This window comes from Anas acuta, chromosome 3 (genome assembly GCF_963932015.1).
Source record: "Anas acuta chromosome 3, bAnaAcu1.1, whole genome shotgun sequence".
NCBI lineage: Eukaryota > Metazoa > Chordata > Aves > Anseriformes > Anatidae > Anas > Anas acuta.
Genome location: NC_088981.1, coordinates 2,289,391 through 2,310,158, shown reverse-complemented (window position 1 = coordinate 2,310,158; position 20,768 = coordinate 2,289,391). Strand labels below are relative to the sequence as shown.

Genomic DNA, 20,768 nt, shown 5'->3' with positions numbered 1-20,768 from the left:
AATCTCACCCACTCTCTTTACAGGTCTTAATGCAGAAACATAAAAAGGTGCAAGTGACAACTCACTCACTCTCACCTGACAAGTAAGGCTATCTGAAGTGGCCAAGACCAGTGAGTGGAAAGAGCCTAAATCCTGAGTGGGACGTACAGGCAGCACTAGGACAGAGAACAACAGTTGGACGTACCAAAAGCTGGGCAGGGGACTTTTTGAGGAGTGGGGCACCTTGAGGAAGATGCAGTGTTTGAGAATAGGATGTCAAAGTACACGAAAAAAGCTAGATGCATTTAGATAGAAAATATAGGAGAAAAAAAGCAAACCAACAAAATTGTTATGATAAATTCCATGGGACAGGGATAACCAACATGTTTTTACAGCACATGGGGTAACTGCTCTCTGAAGAGAGACGCCTCCTGCATCTGTAGCAAGTTGGAAAGAAAACAAAATATTCCCTTCTGAGGCCAATGGGAACAGAATTGGACCTTCAGAAACAATGCTGCATGAAAGCAACAAACACTGATGTTTGGAGAAGGGACAGATGGACAAAAATGCCCTGACACTGAGAAAGTGACAGGTGGGGCCCAGCAGGACTGGGCAGAGGAAAAGCGTAAGAAAGTTTGACTAGGAGGCTAAGCCGTGCATTTAGCTGGCTGCTAACTGCAGAGGGAACACAACTGGATGCTAGACAAAAATAAAAATGAACAAGGACTGCTCCCAGGAAGAGAAAGCAAAGGTCAAAGTGAGGTAAGATGATCTACTAGTACATTTGCTTGGATGAGAGAATTAAAAACCCGAGATTCAAAAAAATGAACTTCATTTCCGAAAAAAAAATTGCAAAGGGCTTTGGAAAGCACGTTTCCACCAGCTAACAGGAAGGGGCCTCCCAAGAGCTCTAAAACTGCTGCAAAACTCCTAGCTTTAACAAGAGACTCTGTGAATTCTAAACCTTTGGATTTTCCCATCTCAACATACACAGTAGTTTCACATATAACTTTTCCTGCTTCTGCTTTCCTTTACATTTTGTAAATATCATGAGAAAACAAAAAAAAGAACAGTATTCAACATGAAGGTATCCTACTTTTTAATACAGTGAATCAAAACAAAACTGAAAAACAAAATCAAAAAAAAACTAGAGGGAAATATCAATTGCAATCTGAATTATTTTTAAAAGCATAGCACTGAAAAAGCCTTAGTGTGGTTATATCTATCATTTCACATGTATGCTGATGCACTCTTTAAAAAAAAAAAAAAGGGTATTGCAGAACATATGGTGGTGATAGCCATTTTCAAGTTTCTGTAAGGGAAGCTAGTCACTGCATTCACGTGTTATTCTAGTCTCCAAATGTGAAACAAGCAGAAAAGCAGATTAATAAGTACAATCAGTTCTGAATGAAATCTGAAGGCCTTTATTTTTGAACAAGCTCATTGTTCTAAACATCTTGTGAAGTTGTTATTTTAAGTAACTATTGCAGATAGTCTGGCTCTAGTGCACAGAGATGTGTCATACACAATGCCCTGCACAGACAGGACTGTCTGGAAGATCCCTCGGCCACCTGTTCACCTGTTTGCCAAATCGAGCTTCAAGGAACACACTGTAACACGCTTTAGGCAAAATCTAATTTTCTGTCTTAGAGCTAAAAAGTTTAGAGTACCTCATATCATGAGGCTTCGGCAGATCTCTCTCTCTATACTACCAAGGCTCCAGCACCAACCCAATTTTACCATGTTCTGTGAAGTCTCTCTTTTCTCAGGCTTTCCTCAGGGTTTACGATCAAGTCTGAGCAGAAGTCTTTTCTATGTTTCATTTTTCCTTACATAAATTCTGGCACATTTTGCAGCTGTGCTCACTACGTAAATATAAACATTCAACCAATAGCTTATGGAGAACTTTGGGGCTGGAGGTAGAACACAACAGGTGGACACATTAGCATCCTTCCCCTGTGTAACATAACATAAGCTGTATCAGAAACAACACCTTATCAATCCTTCCTGGAATACAACCCCCACAGCAAAAAGCCCTCAAAACGCCTGAATATTTCACATCCACCTCGCTGTGGAGAGCATTTCTCACGTTCAGACAGAGAAATGTTGGGAACATGCGCACTGCAACAGTATTGGCATCCTGCAGTTCCACACTCACCAAGTGTCACACAAATGCAAAAGACCTCTGGGCCAGCTTTGTGCTGACCTGTGGGAGAAGCAAAATTGACCCCAAGTTCAATAGGTTAGCAGGAACTGTGAAAATATCAGGCACGATGTGCTCAAGCCTTGGGGACAACTGTGACGAAATCAGCATGCTGCCAAAAACATTTAGGATGCGTTACTTGACATAATGCTGTGAGAAAGTAAAAGTGAATATTCCAAAGGATGCTACTCAAACAGTGGTGAAACTTGTGCTGAAATAAGCCAAAAGTTATTTTCTCCACCCCAAAGATGTGTTTTTCCAGACACATTTTGCATCATTCCCACCTACACATAAATACCACACAGATTCACATTCAAAGCTTTTACACTGCACCTGCAAAAGTGTGCATGTAAAAGTGCATGAGCAAATTTTGTAACCATATGCCTAATACTTCACTTTATGATACAAAGGTTTGTACCGCTTGGAGGCAACTTTGGAAGCTTACATAATTTGGCTCATGTTGTTGTAAAGAAATAAATAATCAAAATAAAAATTTTTGAAAAGAAAAAATCCAAGTTCTTACTTCTTATCAGAACATATGGTTACAAATGATGCACAATAACACACTTTGGAACAAGCTCTGAGACAGGTAACTCACGGAAAGTGAGACAACCCGTATGTTAAGGAAACAGAAAACTAGACAAACATGCTAATGTTGCTTTTTGTTTTCTACACATTCAACCTGCTTAAAAGGGTTTTCCATCACCAGGTATGTTACAAGTTTTCAGTTTATGTAGAGTCATGCAAATCAAACTAAATGAAAGCTGCAAACACAGGACATATGTTGGCGGTTAGTAGAATGCAAAATGCAAATATATCTTTGTCTTTTGTATTAGTAACATAAATACAATCTTTATGCAAGCTTGTTTTACTTCTTATTGTATAAATTCTTTGCCAGTTAATATGGTCCCAGTTAAAAGGTTAGCCCTTATCTGAAATAAAGCACAATTCCTATGTAACACACAGTATAGCTTACAATTGTCCTGGATTGTCTGAGACAGTCCCACCATTGACCAAGTGGTCCCGCGGTGTGGGAGCACTGCTCTTGGAGCTCCCACACCGTGAGACTGCTCCTGCAGCACCTCTCATTGGCACCCTGCTTCTGTATCATACAGGCAGAGCAAGGAAGAGGATGCCAATCAGAGGAGCAAAAAAGGAAGAGAAAAAATAAGGGTGGGGGGAGGATAGGAAGACAGACATGGAAAGGGAGAAGAAGAAAAACAAGAAGGTTGGGGAGAGGAGAGAGAAACAACAATCAATTAATTATCTTAACCAAACGCACAAACTAATACAACTGCAAGACATTTAAATACTGTTCCTCAGCCTCATCACTCCTGTAACTGCTGACAGGGACAATAAACCTTGGGTTCCTCATGAAAATACCAGAGCACAGTTAATTTAAAATCCTGTGGATAAAAATTTTCATGCAACTTTTACATTCGTGCAAGACATCTGCAGACTGATTATTATTTTCTTACATAAACAAGTAAGACAGGACAAGTACATTTGATAAAGAGCTCTCATTTTCTCTTCTAAGGTGGCACCTTAATATTATCTCCAAGTTTGTCATTTTTTTGCCCTTTATAATAATGACATTTCTCCTCCCAGTTTGCTTTGGGGCCCAGCACTCTGGAGATCTAGAGAAGGCCAATGTCATACTGATTTCGTTTATTTTGCAGGATTGTGTTAAGCACTGAGTACATGCTAAGTAGTGAAAGGGAGAGCACAGCAGCTGCTCAGAGTCACAGTTATCTTGTATCAAGTATTATGTCAAATCTGTCCTCCAACCCTCCTCCCCATGATGGGGGAGAGCAGAGACAAGAACTGCTGGCTCCTCTCTTTTGCCAAAAATACAGTAGAGTAAGTCTTTGTATTAATTTACAGAGAGTCATTTGTAAATCACTGATTCCTTTCCAGAAGGCTGTTGGTTGCGTTGTTGCAAACTTTTTTCTACACAACTCAGCACTGTGTCAGCTCTCAACCATATGCTTCCAGCTCGGCAGGTGACACAATACAGTTCTTTTGATCAAACTCATCTTGAGTTGTACAATGATTGTTATTTCTATAGAGGCTAAGTACTTTGTGTTTTTCTGATACACCATTCTTGTTATGAAGTTACAGTCCTGCAAGCTTATCCTAGCAAACCCCAAAGTTAAAATTCAGTATTATAAAGAAGAAAATGTAGCTACAATAAAGAGGAAAATAAAACAGTAATCTTGCACAAAAACAGTCTACTATGTATCACATCACATGTATCCCATCACATTTGAAGGTTATTTGTGTTTATAAGCAGGGAATTAACTGGTAACAATTCACCTTCTAAATATTTCTATTTAAAGAAAGAAGCAGCATGAGCTTAAAGTCCTTGACCCCAAGAAGCAGCTCAAAGCTATAGTTCCAGCTACTCCCCTCTGGTTTTGGAGTTGGAGCTGGAAACACTCTCGTTTTGCCTCTCTCTTCTTCTTCTTCTTTTTTTTTTTTTTTTTTTATTTTCTTAAATTAAACTTACTTTGTTTAATTTTGTGGTTCTATCCACCATACCTATGAACAGCTCACAATTTTCCCTTCTTCTTTCTCAGACACATAATGAAAACACTACAAGGAGGACACATCTTGCAGCGTTATGCAATGACGTAAACTGGCAGTTTTTGAGGTCTTGTGATTCACTCACTCCTAACTTAAATGGCCTTTCAGCTTGTAACATAATTTTCAAAATTTGCATAATGTTATCAATCTGAGAGCATGTAGTTGCATTTATTTGCAGAGTATGCAAATCCCAACAGATGCACAACCCTTGGTTCATTTTCGGGTCTTCATACAGACATACGACACTATTATTAAGAAAGATTTAAGATTTGTTACTTGGAGTATTTTCTCCAGACAACCTTCCCCCTCAAGACTACCAGGTTTTCCCACGTACCTGCCTGAAAGAGAATAGAAAACATCCTCTTGGTTCCCTTCTTCATATCTGAAGGGACTGGGAGAGGCTACTTCAGCAGTGCCTTTGCAGAAAATGTAAAGCTTTTCAAACTGGCTTCAATATTACTCGTTGCCATCTCACTCAACCCAGTGCACAGAGATTTCAAGACTCCATGTCCTGAAGACCTGCTGATTTAGAACTTTTCCTGGACTCTGACAACTGAGTACTTGTAGGCTTTTAATTTTGTCTGGCTCAATCAGCTGTCACTTTAAACCCTTGTAGGTACAAAGAAAAGTCAGCCAACTGCTTTCGGGAAGCTTTTAGAACATGGTCAGACAAATCCTTCATTAGCTGCTGCATTCTTTTGTATTGTCAGAAAAGATGAAATCTGGCACAGCTATGAAACTTGCTTAATAATTCAACTGTCTTTGAGAGAATTCAGCTTCATCCTGAAGCACTCATAATTGGGACTGTCAAGATTCTGTATAAATTGCACACATATTAGTACAACAGTGGCCAAAAGTTGAAGTCTGACAATTGCAGTAACCAACACATTAACCTCCTCCTTCTGCATCCAAAACCCAGCACCTCTCACAACTCCAAGTCTTATATCAGCACAACACCCTCAGCAACTGCAGTTTGCCTGTGTTTCACCACAAAACTTCTGCTTCTAATTATTTGGTCATAAATTCTAGAAATGTATATGAATCAGATGAAGAAAGGTAAGCAAATGTATTTTTGCCTCACCAGCTACATATGAAAAGTATGACATCTTTTGACAAACTTATCAGAACAGCAAATTCCAAATACTGATGATGGCATTATGTTAAAGTAACTGAAACTGAAAGAGTACATTAAAAAAAAAAAAAATGGGAATAATAATTGTGACCCTTTAGAAGAATACATGGTAAGGACAGTAATAAGGGCTTTTTCCAGCCATTTAAAAATGAAATACAAAACTGTTGATTATATAGCAATAGTACAAAGAAAAAAAATACAGAGAACATTTAAAGCTACCTTCTTGCTCTCTTCAGTCCAGAGTTTATGGGATTGATTATTCCTTCAAACAGGCTACAGTATTTTTGTGTACAGTCATTATGGAAATCGAAGGCAATCTCACTGTAGAGGCGGTGTCTACCCATTTAATTAGGCCCACCAGCTATAAGCAAGAGTGGGCAGTGAGGAAACACTTGGTCATACTAGGGCAGCTTCCTGCTTAGGTGTTGGTTTGTGGTTTTGGATACAATGAAGCACATTTTCCTTGCATTATGGATTATCAGTGTGACAAACAGGAGCCTGTTTCATTTGTCTCATCATGTGCTACTTTACTATATGTTTTGTTAAGAAGATTGAAAAAGGCAAACTGCCTGTTTGTTTCAGGGTGTGCCCTCCTCCACAGCAATGAAGCATGTTCAGCTGAATCAGCTTAGACTGTGAAAGCAGACAGACTCAAAATTTAGGAAGCCTGAAGTGTTTGTAACACACTGAGCTACTCCTCTGAGAAGCAGGGTACTTGCCTGCATCAGATAGCAGGCCCACAGCCAGGTCTCAGAGCAGGAAAACTTTTTAAGGGTTATGATTTTTTGTCCTAATATGAAAAAAAAATAATGCTTATATTCATATTGTAGATAACTCACCAGTAAAAAACAATTGTAAGCCTGGCTTAATTGGTCAATTTAACTCATTCTACATTTGCTTTTGCATCATCAAAGCAGAATAAAGCAGCTGCAAGGTACAAAGGTTTCTGGTGTAAAACATCTGGCCATCCTATCAGTGGCACTTGTTATTTCATGTGTAATAACAATTTAGCAGTACTCTCCCCCCTCAAAAAAAAAAAAATCATTTTTAAGCTCAATCTCAAAATAGATAGATGTAGATAATGTGGTAGATAATATTCTTTTTTTTTTTTTTTTTTTTTTTTTACAGAAAAAAGTGAAGGAACAAAGACTATATGAGTAAATGAGAAAAAAAGAAAGAAATGTTTTTAAAAGAAGGGAAAGAAATGGTTATGGACCAACATTTATTGAAAAAGGCATTAGATGTCCTACTATATGTCTTTGTTAAAATGTCACAATGAAGAAAATAAAAGAGGGGGCAACATTTCTCACCTCATCTTCCAGACCCAACATTTGTTCTCAAATTATTCAAACACTGAGTGCAAAATTATTAACTATTTTCTGTCCCAACATTAGACAAAAGCAAGAAAATTCATAACAGAAAAGAACATTAACCACTTATAAAAAGAAATTCCATTGAAAGGAACTTCATGGATTCACAGTTTGAGTCATCAACTGGATACACACAGGTAGCCTTAGTGTACAGGTTTTTTTATTCATGTTGTAACTGTCATCATTCAGAGGCCCTAAACTTTCATAAAACTCCATGCCAAAAGGAAAGTAAGACACCCACATTACCAATAAATGTCATAGCTCAATATGGAGCAAACTTTGAACAGACCTACTGTGCCTAGATGCAGTTCCAAATTACGAAGCAGAATGTACTTTACTGGTTATAGATCCTCCTGTTCTGTCCCAGCAGTGCTGTACCAGTTGGAGCTTTGACTCACTCACTCCCCTAAATCTCTCTTTCACTGGACCTCACCCTCTATGCTCAACTCTTCTCTCTGTACTGTCTCCTCTCTCCTCTTCACTACTCTTCTTGCAGCTTTTTTTTTTTTTTTTTTAACACTATAACTCAGCCTAAGGACAACATGCGCCATGGGAAATTTCACTTTTAACCTGACAAAAGTATAAGCAACTGAAAATCTTTTAACGAAAATGTCACCAAAATCTTTAACTATATAGAATTATAGAATCATAGAATGGCTTGGGTTGGAAGGGACCTTAAAGATCACCTGTTTCCAACCTTCCTGCCATGGGCAGGGATGCCACCCACTAGCTCAGGTTGCCCAGGGCCTCGTCCAACCTGGCCTTGAATACCTCCAGGTTATGGGGCATCCGCAGCTTCTCTGCGTAGCCTGTTCCAGTGCCTCACCACCCTCTGAGTGAAGTATTTCCTCCTAACCCGTCATCTAAATCTTCTTTTAATTTCATATCATTCCCCCATCTTGTCATTAGCTGACTGAGCAAAAAGAACAGCAATAAAATGGTATTTAAGAGCTCACGCTTTCACAAATGCCCTTTTGAACACATGCATAGCTACACACACTAATTAGGAAAGAAAGTAACTGCTTATGTGAATAACAGAAGAAAACAACACTCACAGGTGTTTTACTTACGTATATATTCCCTTTACCATCACATTAACACATATTGTAGCTTACGAACAGCATTTCAAATGTTATCTTGCGAATTTTAAAACTCTTGTCATATTTCTAAAGACTAGTTTTAGTTGAAGGAAAGGAAATTCAAAAAAAATGCAATCCACATTTGGAAATGAATGCCTTTGTGTGACATACCTCTCTTCGACTGAAACTTCCTTCAGCTGTTGATGTGGTTTTGTCCCTTCCATTTCTCGGATGCTTACTGCGTATATCTTAGTGGTATAGTCAATTGCTTTTTCTCTTGCAACATCACTATCATACCCTTAGAAAAATAAAACATAAAACACATTAACAATGTTTCATAGTGGAAGACTACAAAAGAAGATCCACACCAACAGAAGAAAACAATCCTACCAAACTCTCCCTATACTGAACTTTAGCACGTGATTTATTTATTTTTTTCCCACTTCAAGCTAAATATTTGTGTGAGTTCTGTGGAATGAAGACCATTAAAAATGTGTGTTATATAATCCTTTTTACCTCCATCTTCTTCTGCATCTGTGTCTGATTCTTCACTATCAACCAGCTTACTCTCCTGAATGCCCAAAAATTCTCTGGTCCAGATCATTAAAGCTGTATCAGCACCACCTACAGTCAGCAGCACAGAATCATTGTGTAACCACCGAACATTGGTTACCTGTGCACTGTGACCCACATACTTCTTGAATTTTGCATGTTGGCCCTGTAGTACAAAGAATTTGTGTATTAGCAGTCTGGTGTATTATGAGCATCACCTTCCCTAATTCCTTTTCTACTACAGTTTCTAATCTGAGAAATAAATACACTCATTACCTTTACTGGATATGAAAAAAGCTTCACAAAACCGAAGTCATCTCCCGTAGCTAATAGTGTTCCATCTTTTGTAAGAGTTGCTGCGTTTACAACGGTGACATCACTGTGCATAGGCCAAATTCCTTCACAAGTAGGACCCAGAACACATGTCCAGGTGTCCCACTCAATCTTCTCTATCTGCAATCAAAATTTCACCCAAAGACGTGATCTTAATACACATCCAATACACACTGTTTTAATGCTTATGTTTTTTGTGTGTCTGATATAAACTATTTTTAAAATGTTTTTTAGAAAGCATTCAGTGTTTTCAGCTAGATAGCACAAATTACACTTCTTTATCAAAAGGCTTAAAAGCAGCTTTAAACATTCTCACTTTCCCTAGATAAACATGATTTGGATACAAATCTTACAGATTTTCTGAGGCACTAAACATTGGCAATTTTGTAGAACATTTATGCATCACAAATAATCAACAGGATTGAAAGCTAGGTCATACCATTTAAAGGTGGTTTATAAACTGCATGCACACTCATTACATAAAAAACAGGTGAGTGTTCAGGAAAGAGAATTTGGGGAAACAACTGCTATTAAGCAAGCAAAAATAAAATTTAGAGATACAAATAAAAACTTTAAAATTCTACCGTTTACAAATCCTATGAAAGACACTACAGAATGAGTAAGTAATTCTAATTCTAAACACTGTAAATATAGTACTTTTAAAGGAAAAAAATCCCATTTTAAAGACAAAATATGTTAACTTTCAACTGTCTAGAAAAGTAACTGTTGCAATAAGAAAAAATATAAAAAAAATAAAAAAGAATCCAGTAAGCATAATTCATACCTCTGCAATTCTTATAATATGCCTTTTCCCTCTTGGTGCTTCAAAAAATAGTTGTTCCTTGGCACCAGAATTGACTTGCAATAGCTTTCCTGGATATGAAATAAGAATTTATTGTGAATCTTATTCATTATTATGAGTGTTACGAACTTTCTTTTTATTGAACGAAGAAGTTTCTGGAAGTAAGCAAACAAATTATCCTCCAGAGAGTTATTCATAGCAAAAGTAAAGACAGACACTTAGAATCACTCTTGTAAGAATTCTACACTCTCGATTTCACTGCAGAGACAGAGTTTTAAATACCATCCAACAATCTTGAGAAATTAGTCTTGCAGCAAATGGCTATCTTTTGAGAAGAAATACTTCATTTATGTTTTTATCATCGGAACAGTGGGAATTAAAAAAAATGCGCGACTATTAATTTTCATAAAAATTTTATAAGCCAGTTCTGCCAAAAGTGTAAAACATTTTAGACTCTTATCTATTTTGCTCTGCCTAACTAGTATGTAGTCCAGCTACACAAGAAAACGACCTTTAATATGAAGTTTACCAGATCCACACAGATATTGTCATAACACGAAGATAATCTTGCATGTGACTGATAGTACACTAGCAGCATTTGTGCATGAAGAAGCACAAATTGCTTTCAAATTTACTCTCTGTATTTATATACATTTATTCTCACCAAAAAAAAGAGATCTGAACAGATTCTGAAAGGAGTTTAGCTCCTGTCATTGTCAGTGAACTTCCACAACACTTGTGTTAACAGGGGAAGTAGGGCTCAGACTCACAGGTGGTTTTGAACAGAATCATATTATGTTCAGGAAGGCTTATTTGCATGAGCTCATTATCAATCCTGTTAGACTTAATTAGTTGTGACAGTAATGCTCTCTAATTTCATTGCACTGATTGCCACGTAATGCTCAGCAAAGAAAAGAAATTGGAAATAAAAAGTGGGGGAAAAAAAAAGGGCCACACAGTACAAAATTACAGAAGAGCAGGACAAAGAAAAGCAGTATTATGTTCGTAAGTGACAGTTTAGTCATATGTTGTTATTAGTGAATTACCTTGTACTCTGGCACAAGTGCTAGAAGTGAGGATGAATTCCCTCAGCAAACGTAATTGCACTGAACCCATACAGTGTTCGATGTTGATAAAGTATTTGCCTTAATAGTTACAATTTGTTTTAGTAACTGGTACAAGAATGGTTACCACAGAATCACCTAGGTTAGAAGACACCTCCAAGATCACCCAGTCCAACCTCTGACCTAACACTAACAGTCCCCACTAAACCATTTCACTGAGCTCTACATCTAAACATCTTTTAAAGACCTCCAGGGATGGTGACTCCACCACTTCCCTGGGCAGACTATTCCAATGCCTCACAACCCTTTCAGTAAAGAAGTTCTTCCTAACATCCAACCTAAACCTCCCCTGGTGCAACTTTAGCCCATTCCCCCTTGTCCTGTCACCAGGCACTTGGGAGAACAGACCAACCCCCACCTCGCTGCAGCCTCCTTTAAGGTACCTGTAGAGTATGATAAGGTCACCCCTGAGCCTCCTCTTTTCCAAGCTGTTTGTTTCCAACAACCCCAGCTCCCTCAGCCACTCCTTGGAGGACTTGTTCTCCAGACCCCTCACCAGCTTCGTCGCCCTTCTATGGACTCTCTCGAGCACCTCCATGTCCTTCTTGTAGCGAGGGGCCCAAAGCTGAGCACAGTACTCGAGGTGCGGCCTCACCAGAGCCGAGTACAGGGGGACAATCACCTCCCTAGCCCTGCTGGCCACACTGCTTCTGATACAAGCCAGGATGCCGTTGGCCTTCTTGGCCACCTGAGCACACTGCTGGCTCATATTCAGCCGACTATCAACCAATACTCCCAGGTCCTTCTCTGCCAGGCAGCTTTCCAACCACTCCTCTCCCAGCCTGTAGCTCTGCTTGGGGTTATTCCTCTCCCTAGGCATCCTCCTGGGTAGACTTTTGACCTCATCCTCACCCACCAGTCTCTCAAGCCAGGCCTCAAACCTGTTGTGTAAGGGCACCTGGGAAGGCAAGGCCAGTAGGGAGCGAGGTTGCCTGTGATGCCGAGCAGGGACCTGCTTCCATTTCTGTTTGTCTCCTAGGTCCCCCTCCCTCCGCTCAAGAGTGACAGGGCTGAAGGTCCACCACTTGGGTGTGTCACCCTGCTGCCTTTCCTTCAGGCCTTGCAGGGAGTTGCTCCACCAGTCTATCTCCTGCTCACACTCCCTGATGGCAATTCCGATATTCCCTCTTGCAAGAACTTTTAAAACTGAATCTCTGGTGAAACATTTTACCTCTTGAATCCCAGTCAATGTGTGTGATATAGCTAGATGCACCTTTACAAATGCCAACTCTTTTGCTGGTAAGCACATTGTAAATATCCACAAAATTATCATGGGAAGCCACAGCCAGGTATTTTCCTGATTCTGTAAAGAAGAGACATTGAGGTTATGAAGGGCATACATGTTGTAATTATTATTGCTATGCATTTTTATTACTGCAGTTGACCCAAAGCCCCAAGCAGGTGTGGACCCCATTATGCAAGGCTACATACAACTATACAGAATTGTAAAGTATTTAAAGACATGAAGCACACAAAAAGTCAATCTACTTTCTGAACATTCAAACTTATGTCTAGAGTAGACAAACAAACTCCAAGATAAACACTGCCCTTTCACTTTGCTATCTAATTATACCTCGTGAAAACTTTATATCTGAGATCATTTCCTTTCTGTGGTGAAAAGATACCATATCTTCAACAGTGTCAGCATTTACCACCAGAAAACTCCCATCATTCAATCCTACAGCCAAGGCTTTCCCATCAGGAGAAAAGGCACAGCATCGTCCACCTATCAAGGAAAATGAAAAGGAGTATCTTAAGGCTTTTGAATTTGCGATTGAGAAACCTATCACAAATTGTAAGTGAAAGGTTTTCTGCATCAAGTATATGCTTTTAAAATGTGTTTGTTATTTATTAAAACAAGTTTATCATGTGATAGGAGAACTATGATTAACATTTTACTAAATGGTAATGTACACCCTTGTACAGGCTGTTCTTGAGTTGACAACGGTGATTTCATCAGTCCAGAAATCGGTTTAGTTGCAAATACCTCATTTCATTCTAAACACATCAATTATATAAATATATAAAGAAAACATACAGAAAGGAAATTCAGATAAAAAATTCAAAGACTCATTGCAGGTAACATAATTATAAGTCTTTCAGAGATGCAACACTTGGAAGCTTCTTTATTTCATGATTGAATAATAGTTATGCACGCAGGTGGAACACATTTAAAACAGAGATGTACTACATTTTCTTCACTTACTTTTTCTACCAAACATTATTTTTGAGCATACAAATCTTATACAGCCATCCTCATCCACCCCTCAGATCCCCTTTCCAAAACATTCAACTTTGTTTTCCCTCAGCTAGTTAAAATTCCTCTGCTCTGGATCTGTCACCAAGAAAGGAGCACATTGAATTTACAGCATAAAATTTCCTGAAGGTTATGAATTGAGTAAATGAAATGAGAGTAAGGCAGCATTTCAAAACACCTCATCTAGTTTTATGCAGAAGAGAGGGCATGACAACTGTTCATTTTCAGAGAAGCTAGTAATAACACATGAAGTTTGTGTTGTCACTGAAGACTGATTGTGCTTAACACGCAAAAAATTTTGTATTTGTCTTTATAAGGAAACTTTTTAATGTCAGCAAATGTGCTGGCTTTAAGTATTCTTAGGAAGGAAAATGATTCTGAGGTCAAATCATTCCCCCTTGGAATAAGAGTGAAACAGATTAAAATTAATTTTATTATTATTCATTACAATGGATTATAACCCTTTTTCTTTCTACACTTGTCATAGACTGGACACAGGCCAAGGACAATTTACATCCTATTTTTTGATGATTATGTCCTCTTCCTACCTCATTAATGTTTGTGATGTGCACTGAGAACAAAGATGGAGATGTCACAGAAAGTGTCATTATTATCACAGTATGTGACCAAATGAAGCTTACCTTTTTTGAGTTTCCTAACTGCCAGCATGCGGTGCTGGGAAGAAAGTTCCCAGATTCGAAGCGTTTTATCATCACTCACTGTTGCACAGACAGGCAAGAGAGGATGAGCTGCCAAGCCCCAGACTTCTCCTTCCATATGTCCCTAGAGGAAAACATTTAATATAAGGAAGTAATCCATTTGTGTTTATGTAACGTGTTCTAGCACTTGATTTATCTCCCTTTAGTCTCAGACAATAAGGTCTTCACCATCTCCTTTCATACATTTTCCACATTCAAAGAGACCTGAATGTCCGGTCTGGTTCCTCTAATAACCACCTGAAATATTAGTTTCCTTCACTACTGATAGCTGCAATTCCTGTTATACCAATGCTCCCTCTTCCAGACTTGAACTGAACAGGAAATAGTTAAGCCCAAGACAGGACTTTAGCCCATTTCAGGATTTCAGGATGATCCGTCTACAAGGTTTATGTAACTTTTTTTAGAACTTCTCTGGCCAATGTACACAAACTTTGTTCTTTTAATTTTTCCTCAGAACTCACTGAAACATTTTAACCACTCTTCCTGCATTCTGTAGATTTCCTTCAAGTTACATACAACTCGCTGGCACAGCATTTAAAGATTAAATCATTTCTCACTGTTCTCAGTCTGAATTTCAGCTTGGTAACTAGCTTTTTTATTGAGACAGAAAAATACCATTAAAACAAAAAAGGAAGGAAGTGTCACGGTCTCTTGATTACATCCTATCTATTTTATACTTCTGCTCAAGTTGATGCATGAGAGCATGTAATTTAGTCTGGATGACAATTATAAAACTTCCCTTTGTCATAAAACTCACAGCAAAGAGGTAATTTTGAGGTAATTTTACTATCAGATCTCCTTTACTATATTTTTACCTTTACTATCACATATGCCCTTACTATTCACGTGAAGGGAACTATATTAGGATGAGATTTTGAATTGCAATTACTGTACTAGTTTAAAATAATTTATAAAATAAAACTTCTCACTTTTAGGTTACTAATGCTGTCATGCAACCAGTATAAATCTGGAAGATTACTTTATGTGATCAGAACAAGCTGGAAAGAAAAATATCAAAGATAAGAAACATTTTTTGTAAAAAACAATTTATTTAGCTACAGAAAACAAAAAGTAAAAACAAATTATGATTTAGTAAATGATACATGCAATTTTCTACATATAGATAGCATGCTTATTAAAGAGACTAAACCAAAGCAATGTTAGATATATCAGTGGGCACATGCACATCCAGAATTTATAACTTCCCCAAATCGTTTGTCTTGCAAAAAGATATTTCTATACTTTGAAAGACATTCAATGACAAGTGCATGTCACTGTAGAAAGATGTTAGAAGTCTAAAACATTTTTTCACAAATATAGGATCTTTCAAAATACACTATATTATTCCAATAAAAGCAAATAAACAGATCCATACTGTCAAAATAAAAAAAAATATATTGTGTTAGCTCTGCTCTTCATTTTTCATTTTTATATTGGGTCCTGAACTGAAAAGCCTAAATCATCCATTAAAAGTCTCATAAGCATTTGAACTTAATGGACTCTCGGTTTTCGCTTCAGAATTCTGTAATCCACAGTGAATCTCAAAGTCATTTACATAAGAAAGCATCAACTTCTGTCTGGGCAAGGAAAGGAACTGCGGCCAACAGAATTAATGAAAACAAAGCAAATGAATGGGGGAATCCAATAATGTCTTGTACTTCTACAGGGACTGTTTTGAAGGAAGATCCATATTGTACCTGAACCAGTAGAGTCATAGGACCACTTTTATCAATTTCAAGTATCTCTCCATTTTTAGTTCCCACTAGTATATGTCCATGTCCTAGACTGATGGCTCGAATAGAGGGATTGTCTTCTAAAAGTAAACCTGAGGAATAAAAGGACGTTCATTTTAGGTTTTTCTTGTGAAACCAAAAAGAGCCTCATCTCATCTGAAGTTTATACAGCTTAAAACCTGCTTAAAATCAATCATGAAATATGAGGTACATTTACCTAATGGATTTAATTAATAGTTTGAAGGAGAGGAGCTTGTGCTAGTCTATATTGTGGCCTTGTAAAGACATTTTACTGATTTAACAATGACTGTGTACAAGGGGTTTAGATGCTGCAGCAACATAGACATTATTTCTGTGATTGTCTGTGAATACCACTTTACACACTGATGCCTGGGGAAGTACAATTTAACAGGTCTTTCCAACTTATCAGGACCCCAGTCCTACTATGTGAAACCTGGCCACTTGAGGAAGTGAGTTGCTAAATGCAGAACAGATTTTCGAACAGTCAAACTCATGTTTGTGATATTTCTTTTTAAAATAATTTCTTTGGTGAAAACAAAGCCATATGTCAGGGAATAGAGGAAGAAATAGCAGAATAAAATATAAAACGACAATGACTGGGTGAAATACAAGTTATTTCAACGAAAATAGAAAAAACCCAGCACACAGCAGTAAGTAGTTTAGTAATATTTCCTTTGTGTTCTGGTAAGATTTGGCATCTACTACTGCCATTTTACTAGCCTTCACGCATGTAGTCCTTATTAAACACACTGAAAAATAATACCTTTGGAACTAGAAGATAGTGCTGCTCTTTTAATAGCATACGTCTTCAGACATCTTTCAAACATATCATCCCAAAGTGCCACAATTCCATCTTTTCCACCAGTTACAAACCCCTGTATGATCACAGTACAAAAAACATTTATAAACATCAGCACTCTCGTATTAACATACGCCCAACTGTAGTGTAAATTCTCCTGTGTGCTTGGAATTTGTCCAATTCAAACTTCTGAAGCCTCTTCTTATGAAGAAACCATTTAAGAGGAGAATGATGCTTTTATTTTTTAAGATGCTTTTCTAGGGTTCTATCCTGTAAAGGCTGATAACCACACAGAGTGCATACTACTGTAAACAGCAATGCAATGCTTGTTCATAACATTTTTCTGCATGGGAACGTAAGCTATGTGCTTCATCCTTAGAAGAAGCAGTAGATGATAATACTAGCTTCTCAAGTTATTGCAAACTCAACAGACTTCACTGATGTTTCAAACTGTTCTAATAATGAATAGCGACTGGTTCTTTGATCAATTCCCTTGGTAGATTCTCTTCATCTGTACCAAGTGCAAAACACAGCGTAAATCACTAACCAACACAAACATAAGTGAAGAGGATGTTCAGAGGATAAAGTACCACGATCAGAGAGAAAAATTGATGGAAAAACTAGCAGCAATCAAGTAGGGCCAGAAAGGACTAAGCTGGAGGGATCTTAACTGCCTTTAACACATAACAATGTTTATAGCTAATTTTTATTCTTCTCATGCTAGAATTTTAGAGCTGAAATGAAATTTTAGAGCCTTTCATCTGAGAAAGGATATTCCATTATCAACATCTTCAAATTGCCAGTGGATTTCCAGCAGTAAAACCTAGCCTCAGTCTTCAGAGAAAGCCTCATGTATGTAATATCAATGATATATTTTGCCACAGTTTCTCTTAAAGATTTATTGAAGCATCAGAAGAAAAATACTTCTGCTATCTGGAATAAACAACTCAGGAAAACAAAACCTTTGGATACTTAAAGTCTTGCTTGCCTAAGACACACTGATAGTACATATAGAAATAAAAATAATAAAGATGAATAGATCACAAAAGAAGACAAATACCTTATCCAACGCATGCATTGCAAATACAGGCCCGTCATGAGCTTTCACTGTCTTAAGCAACAGCGTATCCTTCCAGATGAAAATGTCTCCAGTAGCAGCACCAGAGAAAACTAAATCTTCTATTCGCCCATATGAAACGCTCATCATAGTTTCCAATTTTCCAGTACTTCCAAATGTTCCTCGTTTTGATGTAAAGCCTCCACCTGCAATATAAACATATGAAAGTCCTTTTATACTTTTGTAATCATAGTGCTGTAAAGGACAAATGTCTTGACCTCATCATCTCTTGTGACTGCCTAAGACATAGTAGATAACAGAAACACTGAAAACTTAGCGTACAAGGGAAAAACACATTAAAGGAAAAATCAATCTAGTAATGACAGTTTTGAAGCAGTACACCCTGTATTCTTGTTACTTCCATGAAAATGATAAATTTTGGTGAGGAATTGTATAGAAGAAATAACACAATGGCAGGCAAAACACTTTTCACACAGAACAGCATGCCGAACTCCCTTTTTCTCTTCAGAGGTGACCGCAACAACACAAAAGATAGAGGTTTGCTTTAGTTGACCACTGGCCACCCGACAATTTGACGGCAGCTTTGCAGAATGAATGACAGAATTTATTCCTCTTCTGATTGCCAGAGAGCCTAACTTTGCCACTGCCACGTACTTTACTTTGGTTCAGAAAGTAGGAAGGAGTCATGTGCACCCATGAATTAGGTGCATATAGACAGAAATAAATTTACCAATTATAAAATAATATATGCAGCAGTGTCCTTGCTTCAGTCAATTCTATTAAGCAAATCTAATTTCAAAATATATTCTTTTTAATGCAAAGAGATGATTCTTGGAGTAAAAAACTGCTTAATGCAAATGAATGTAATACAATTTGGCAAACAGTAATGAAGTATATGTCATTACTACAAAAACACCCTAGCTCTAAAAAATGCAGAAAAAAAAGAGTAAATTTTATTCTGAGGGCACCAGTACAACTTGAATCCCTTAAGTTATGGTGTAAGCCTAGGAACTTCTTAAATCTATCTAATTATTCATTGTCTTGAGTTCCATTTTTAGCTGCCCTTGTGCTGCCTACCTGTGCTGAATTTTACACAGTGAAGATGTTCTCTAAGACCTTTTTACCCATTACTCATGTTGTGTGTATATGATTAATAGTCGTGAAGAACAAAAATTCCGTCCTGAATAAAAAATATCCTTAGTCAGAAACAGAATCTGTTTTTAAAGAATGAAAAACATTTTTGCTTTTCATTTTTTATGAATAGAAACAAAATTCTTGCATCTTACAAAAATTGTATTATCTTGACATCATGATTCTTGCAATACCACATCGTGATTCTTAGCCTAATGGATAAAATCTAAATTTCTATAACAACTTCTGCACAGTACCTGTTTATCTATTTTTTGTTTTGCCCAGGCAAGTATTTTAAGGTCTGTCCTCACAAGTTACCTTTCCAGCCTGGCACCTTGCAACCTGTTCTTCCATATCTGGAAGACATTTCTGAAGACTGAAAAACAGGTGCAGGTCCATCCTGAAGCTGAACGACTGCTGGAGCGTTCCATCAGTATCTGAAGTGCACCAAAGGCGTTTGAGATTCTTAGTTACCAGCTGGCATTTTCACAGTCAGGGCCATATACTGCTTGAGTAAATGAAGGGACTACGTGTTTTCTGTGAGCCAAGGATGTTTATTCAGGAGAAATCCTTAATACCATGACTACAGTTAAAAAACAATTAGCTGGAAATTACTTCCAATGAGAAAAGAATACTGTAACATTTACAGAATCAGAGGTAGGTTTTGGCACCTCTAGTATTTTGGTAACTAGAAAAATCCTTTATAAATAAAAATATTATTAAACTGAGAACATGATGTCCCTGTATGAAGGAGATATACATCCTCAAATCAATTACATTGAAAACATTCAATATGATACCTGTTTGCTGCCAAAACTTGATGTGCTTCATCCCAACCGTGACTAATTTGTCTACATGATGTGGATTACACTTCACTACAAATATTTTATCTTTATGACCCCTGCAATAAAAATAAAAATAAAAATAAAATAAAAAGCATAGCAAGGTATTACTTAACATTTCAAACTGATCTGTTTTAAATAAGCATTTCATAGTATCAGACTAACCAAAAACAGTCTTTAGCAATGAGAATGTAATCAACACAGCTGTCATACTTGTGGCACAAAAACAAGAGTATGGATCTGTAACACTATGAGGTCTGGCAGATGAGTCACAGAGGCTGTCTACATTCTCTCTGCCATCATTACACCCTATCAAACAAAAAGTACAGAGCCATATTTTGAATCCGCAAGAGTTTAGCCTTGGGAGTCTGACCAACAGAGCTATCAGAATGTACCTGAGTATAAAACACGTATGAATTAGACTACAGAAATATGGTGAATAAAAATTGTCTCCCACTGAATTTCAGTTAAGTCATGATGAAGAGGCAGGCAACAAAGGTCAATGCAATTAAGAGAAGGTATAAAGGGCATCATAAATAATTAAATGGATAAGAACTCAGTTTATAAATCTTTAAAATAGTTTATCAAAAAAAAAAAAAAAGCAAAGAAATCTCAAAACTACTGTGCTTCCAAAGGAAAATTAAATTATAAAATTATAATTTAGAACACAGTTCATTCAGTAGCATATACACCTTCAAATTTAGTTCTTGGATAACGTTATCCTTGCTGGGATATATGCTTATGGAAATCTGCAAGATTAAGTTTTACCATTACGAAAATATTCCCAGATAAAATTCAGTAATTATTTCTATTTCAGTATTTTATAAAACACCAAGAGCAAAAATTACTAGTTTTTCAGCCTGAATTTTCACGTTTTGATCATAATATATGTGATTTTTGTCAGACAGGTTTAGCCAAAAAAAAAAACAAAACAACCCACAACTCTGATAACCTTCTTGTTTTGAATATTTTCTTTTTCTGAGTCAGTCTAGACAAAAGCCAGCCCTTTACTCCTTTGACATTTGAAG

The 20,768-nt window shown here is 37.3% G+C and overlaps 1 protein-coding gene across 5 annotated transcripts in view; it reads right to left on the bottom strand.

Annotated features, from left to right (window-relative positions):
* Positions 1 to 20,768, bottom strand: part of EML6 (EMAP like 6) — a 122,802-nt gene that overhangs the window by 20,491 nt on the left and 81,543 nt on the right. For 4 of the 5 annotated variants that reach the window (XR_011094311.1, XM_068675255.1, XM_068675256.1 and 1 more), the window contains exons 17-27: positions 19,699 to 19,799; positions 17,750 to 17,952; positions 16,654 to 16,765; positions 15,834 to 15,961; positions 14,059 to 14,200; positions 12,734 to 12,886; positions 12,332 to 12,463; positions 10,019 to 10,107; positions 9,178 to 9,354; positions 8,866 to 9,067; positions 8,521 to 8,647 (exon numbers count right to left, since the gene is read on the bottom strand). Coding sequence is in view for 3 of the 5 variants with exons in the window: in XM_068675255.1 (XP_068531356.1) it covers positions 8,521 to 8,647; positions 8,866 to 9,067; positions 9,178 to 9,354; positions 10,019 to 10,107; positions 12,332 to 12,463; positions 12,734 to 12,886; positions 14,059 to 14,200; positions 15,834 to 15,961; positions 16,654 to 16,765; positions 17,750 to 17,952; positions 19,699 to 19,799 (1,566 nt within the window). In the remaining 2 variants the exon portion in view is untranslated. The remainder of the gene's footprint in view (positions 1 to 8,520; positions 8,648 to 8,865; positions 9,068 to 9,177; positions 9,355 to 10,018; positions 10,108 to 12,331; positions 12,464 to 12,733; positions 12,887 to 14,058; positions 14,201 to 15,833; positions 15,962 to 16,653; positions 16,766 to 17,749; positions 17,953 to 19,698; positions 19,800 to 20,768) is intronic. The other variant, XR_011094312.1, reaches the window with a different exon arrangement.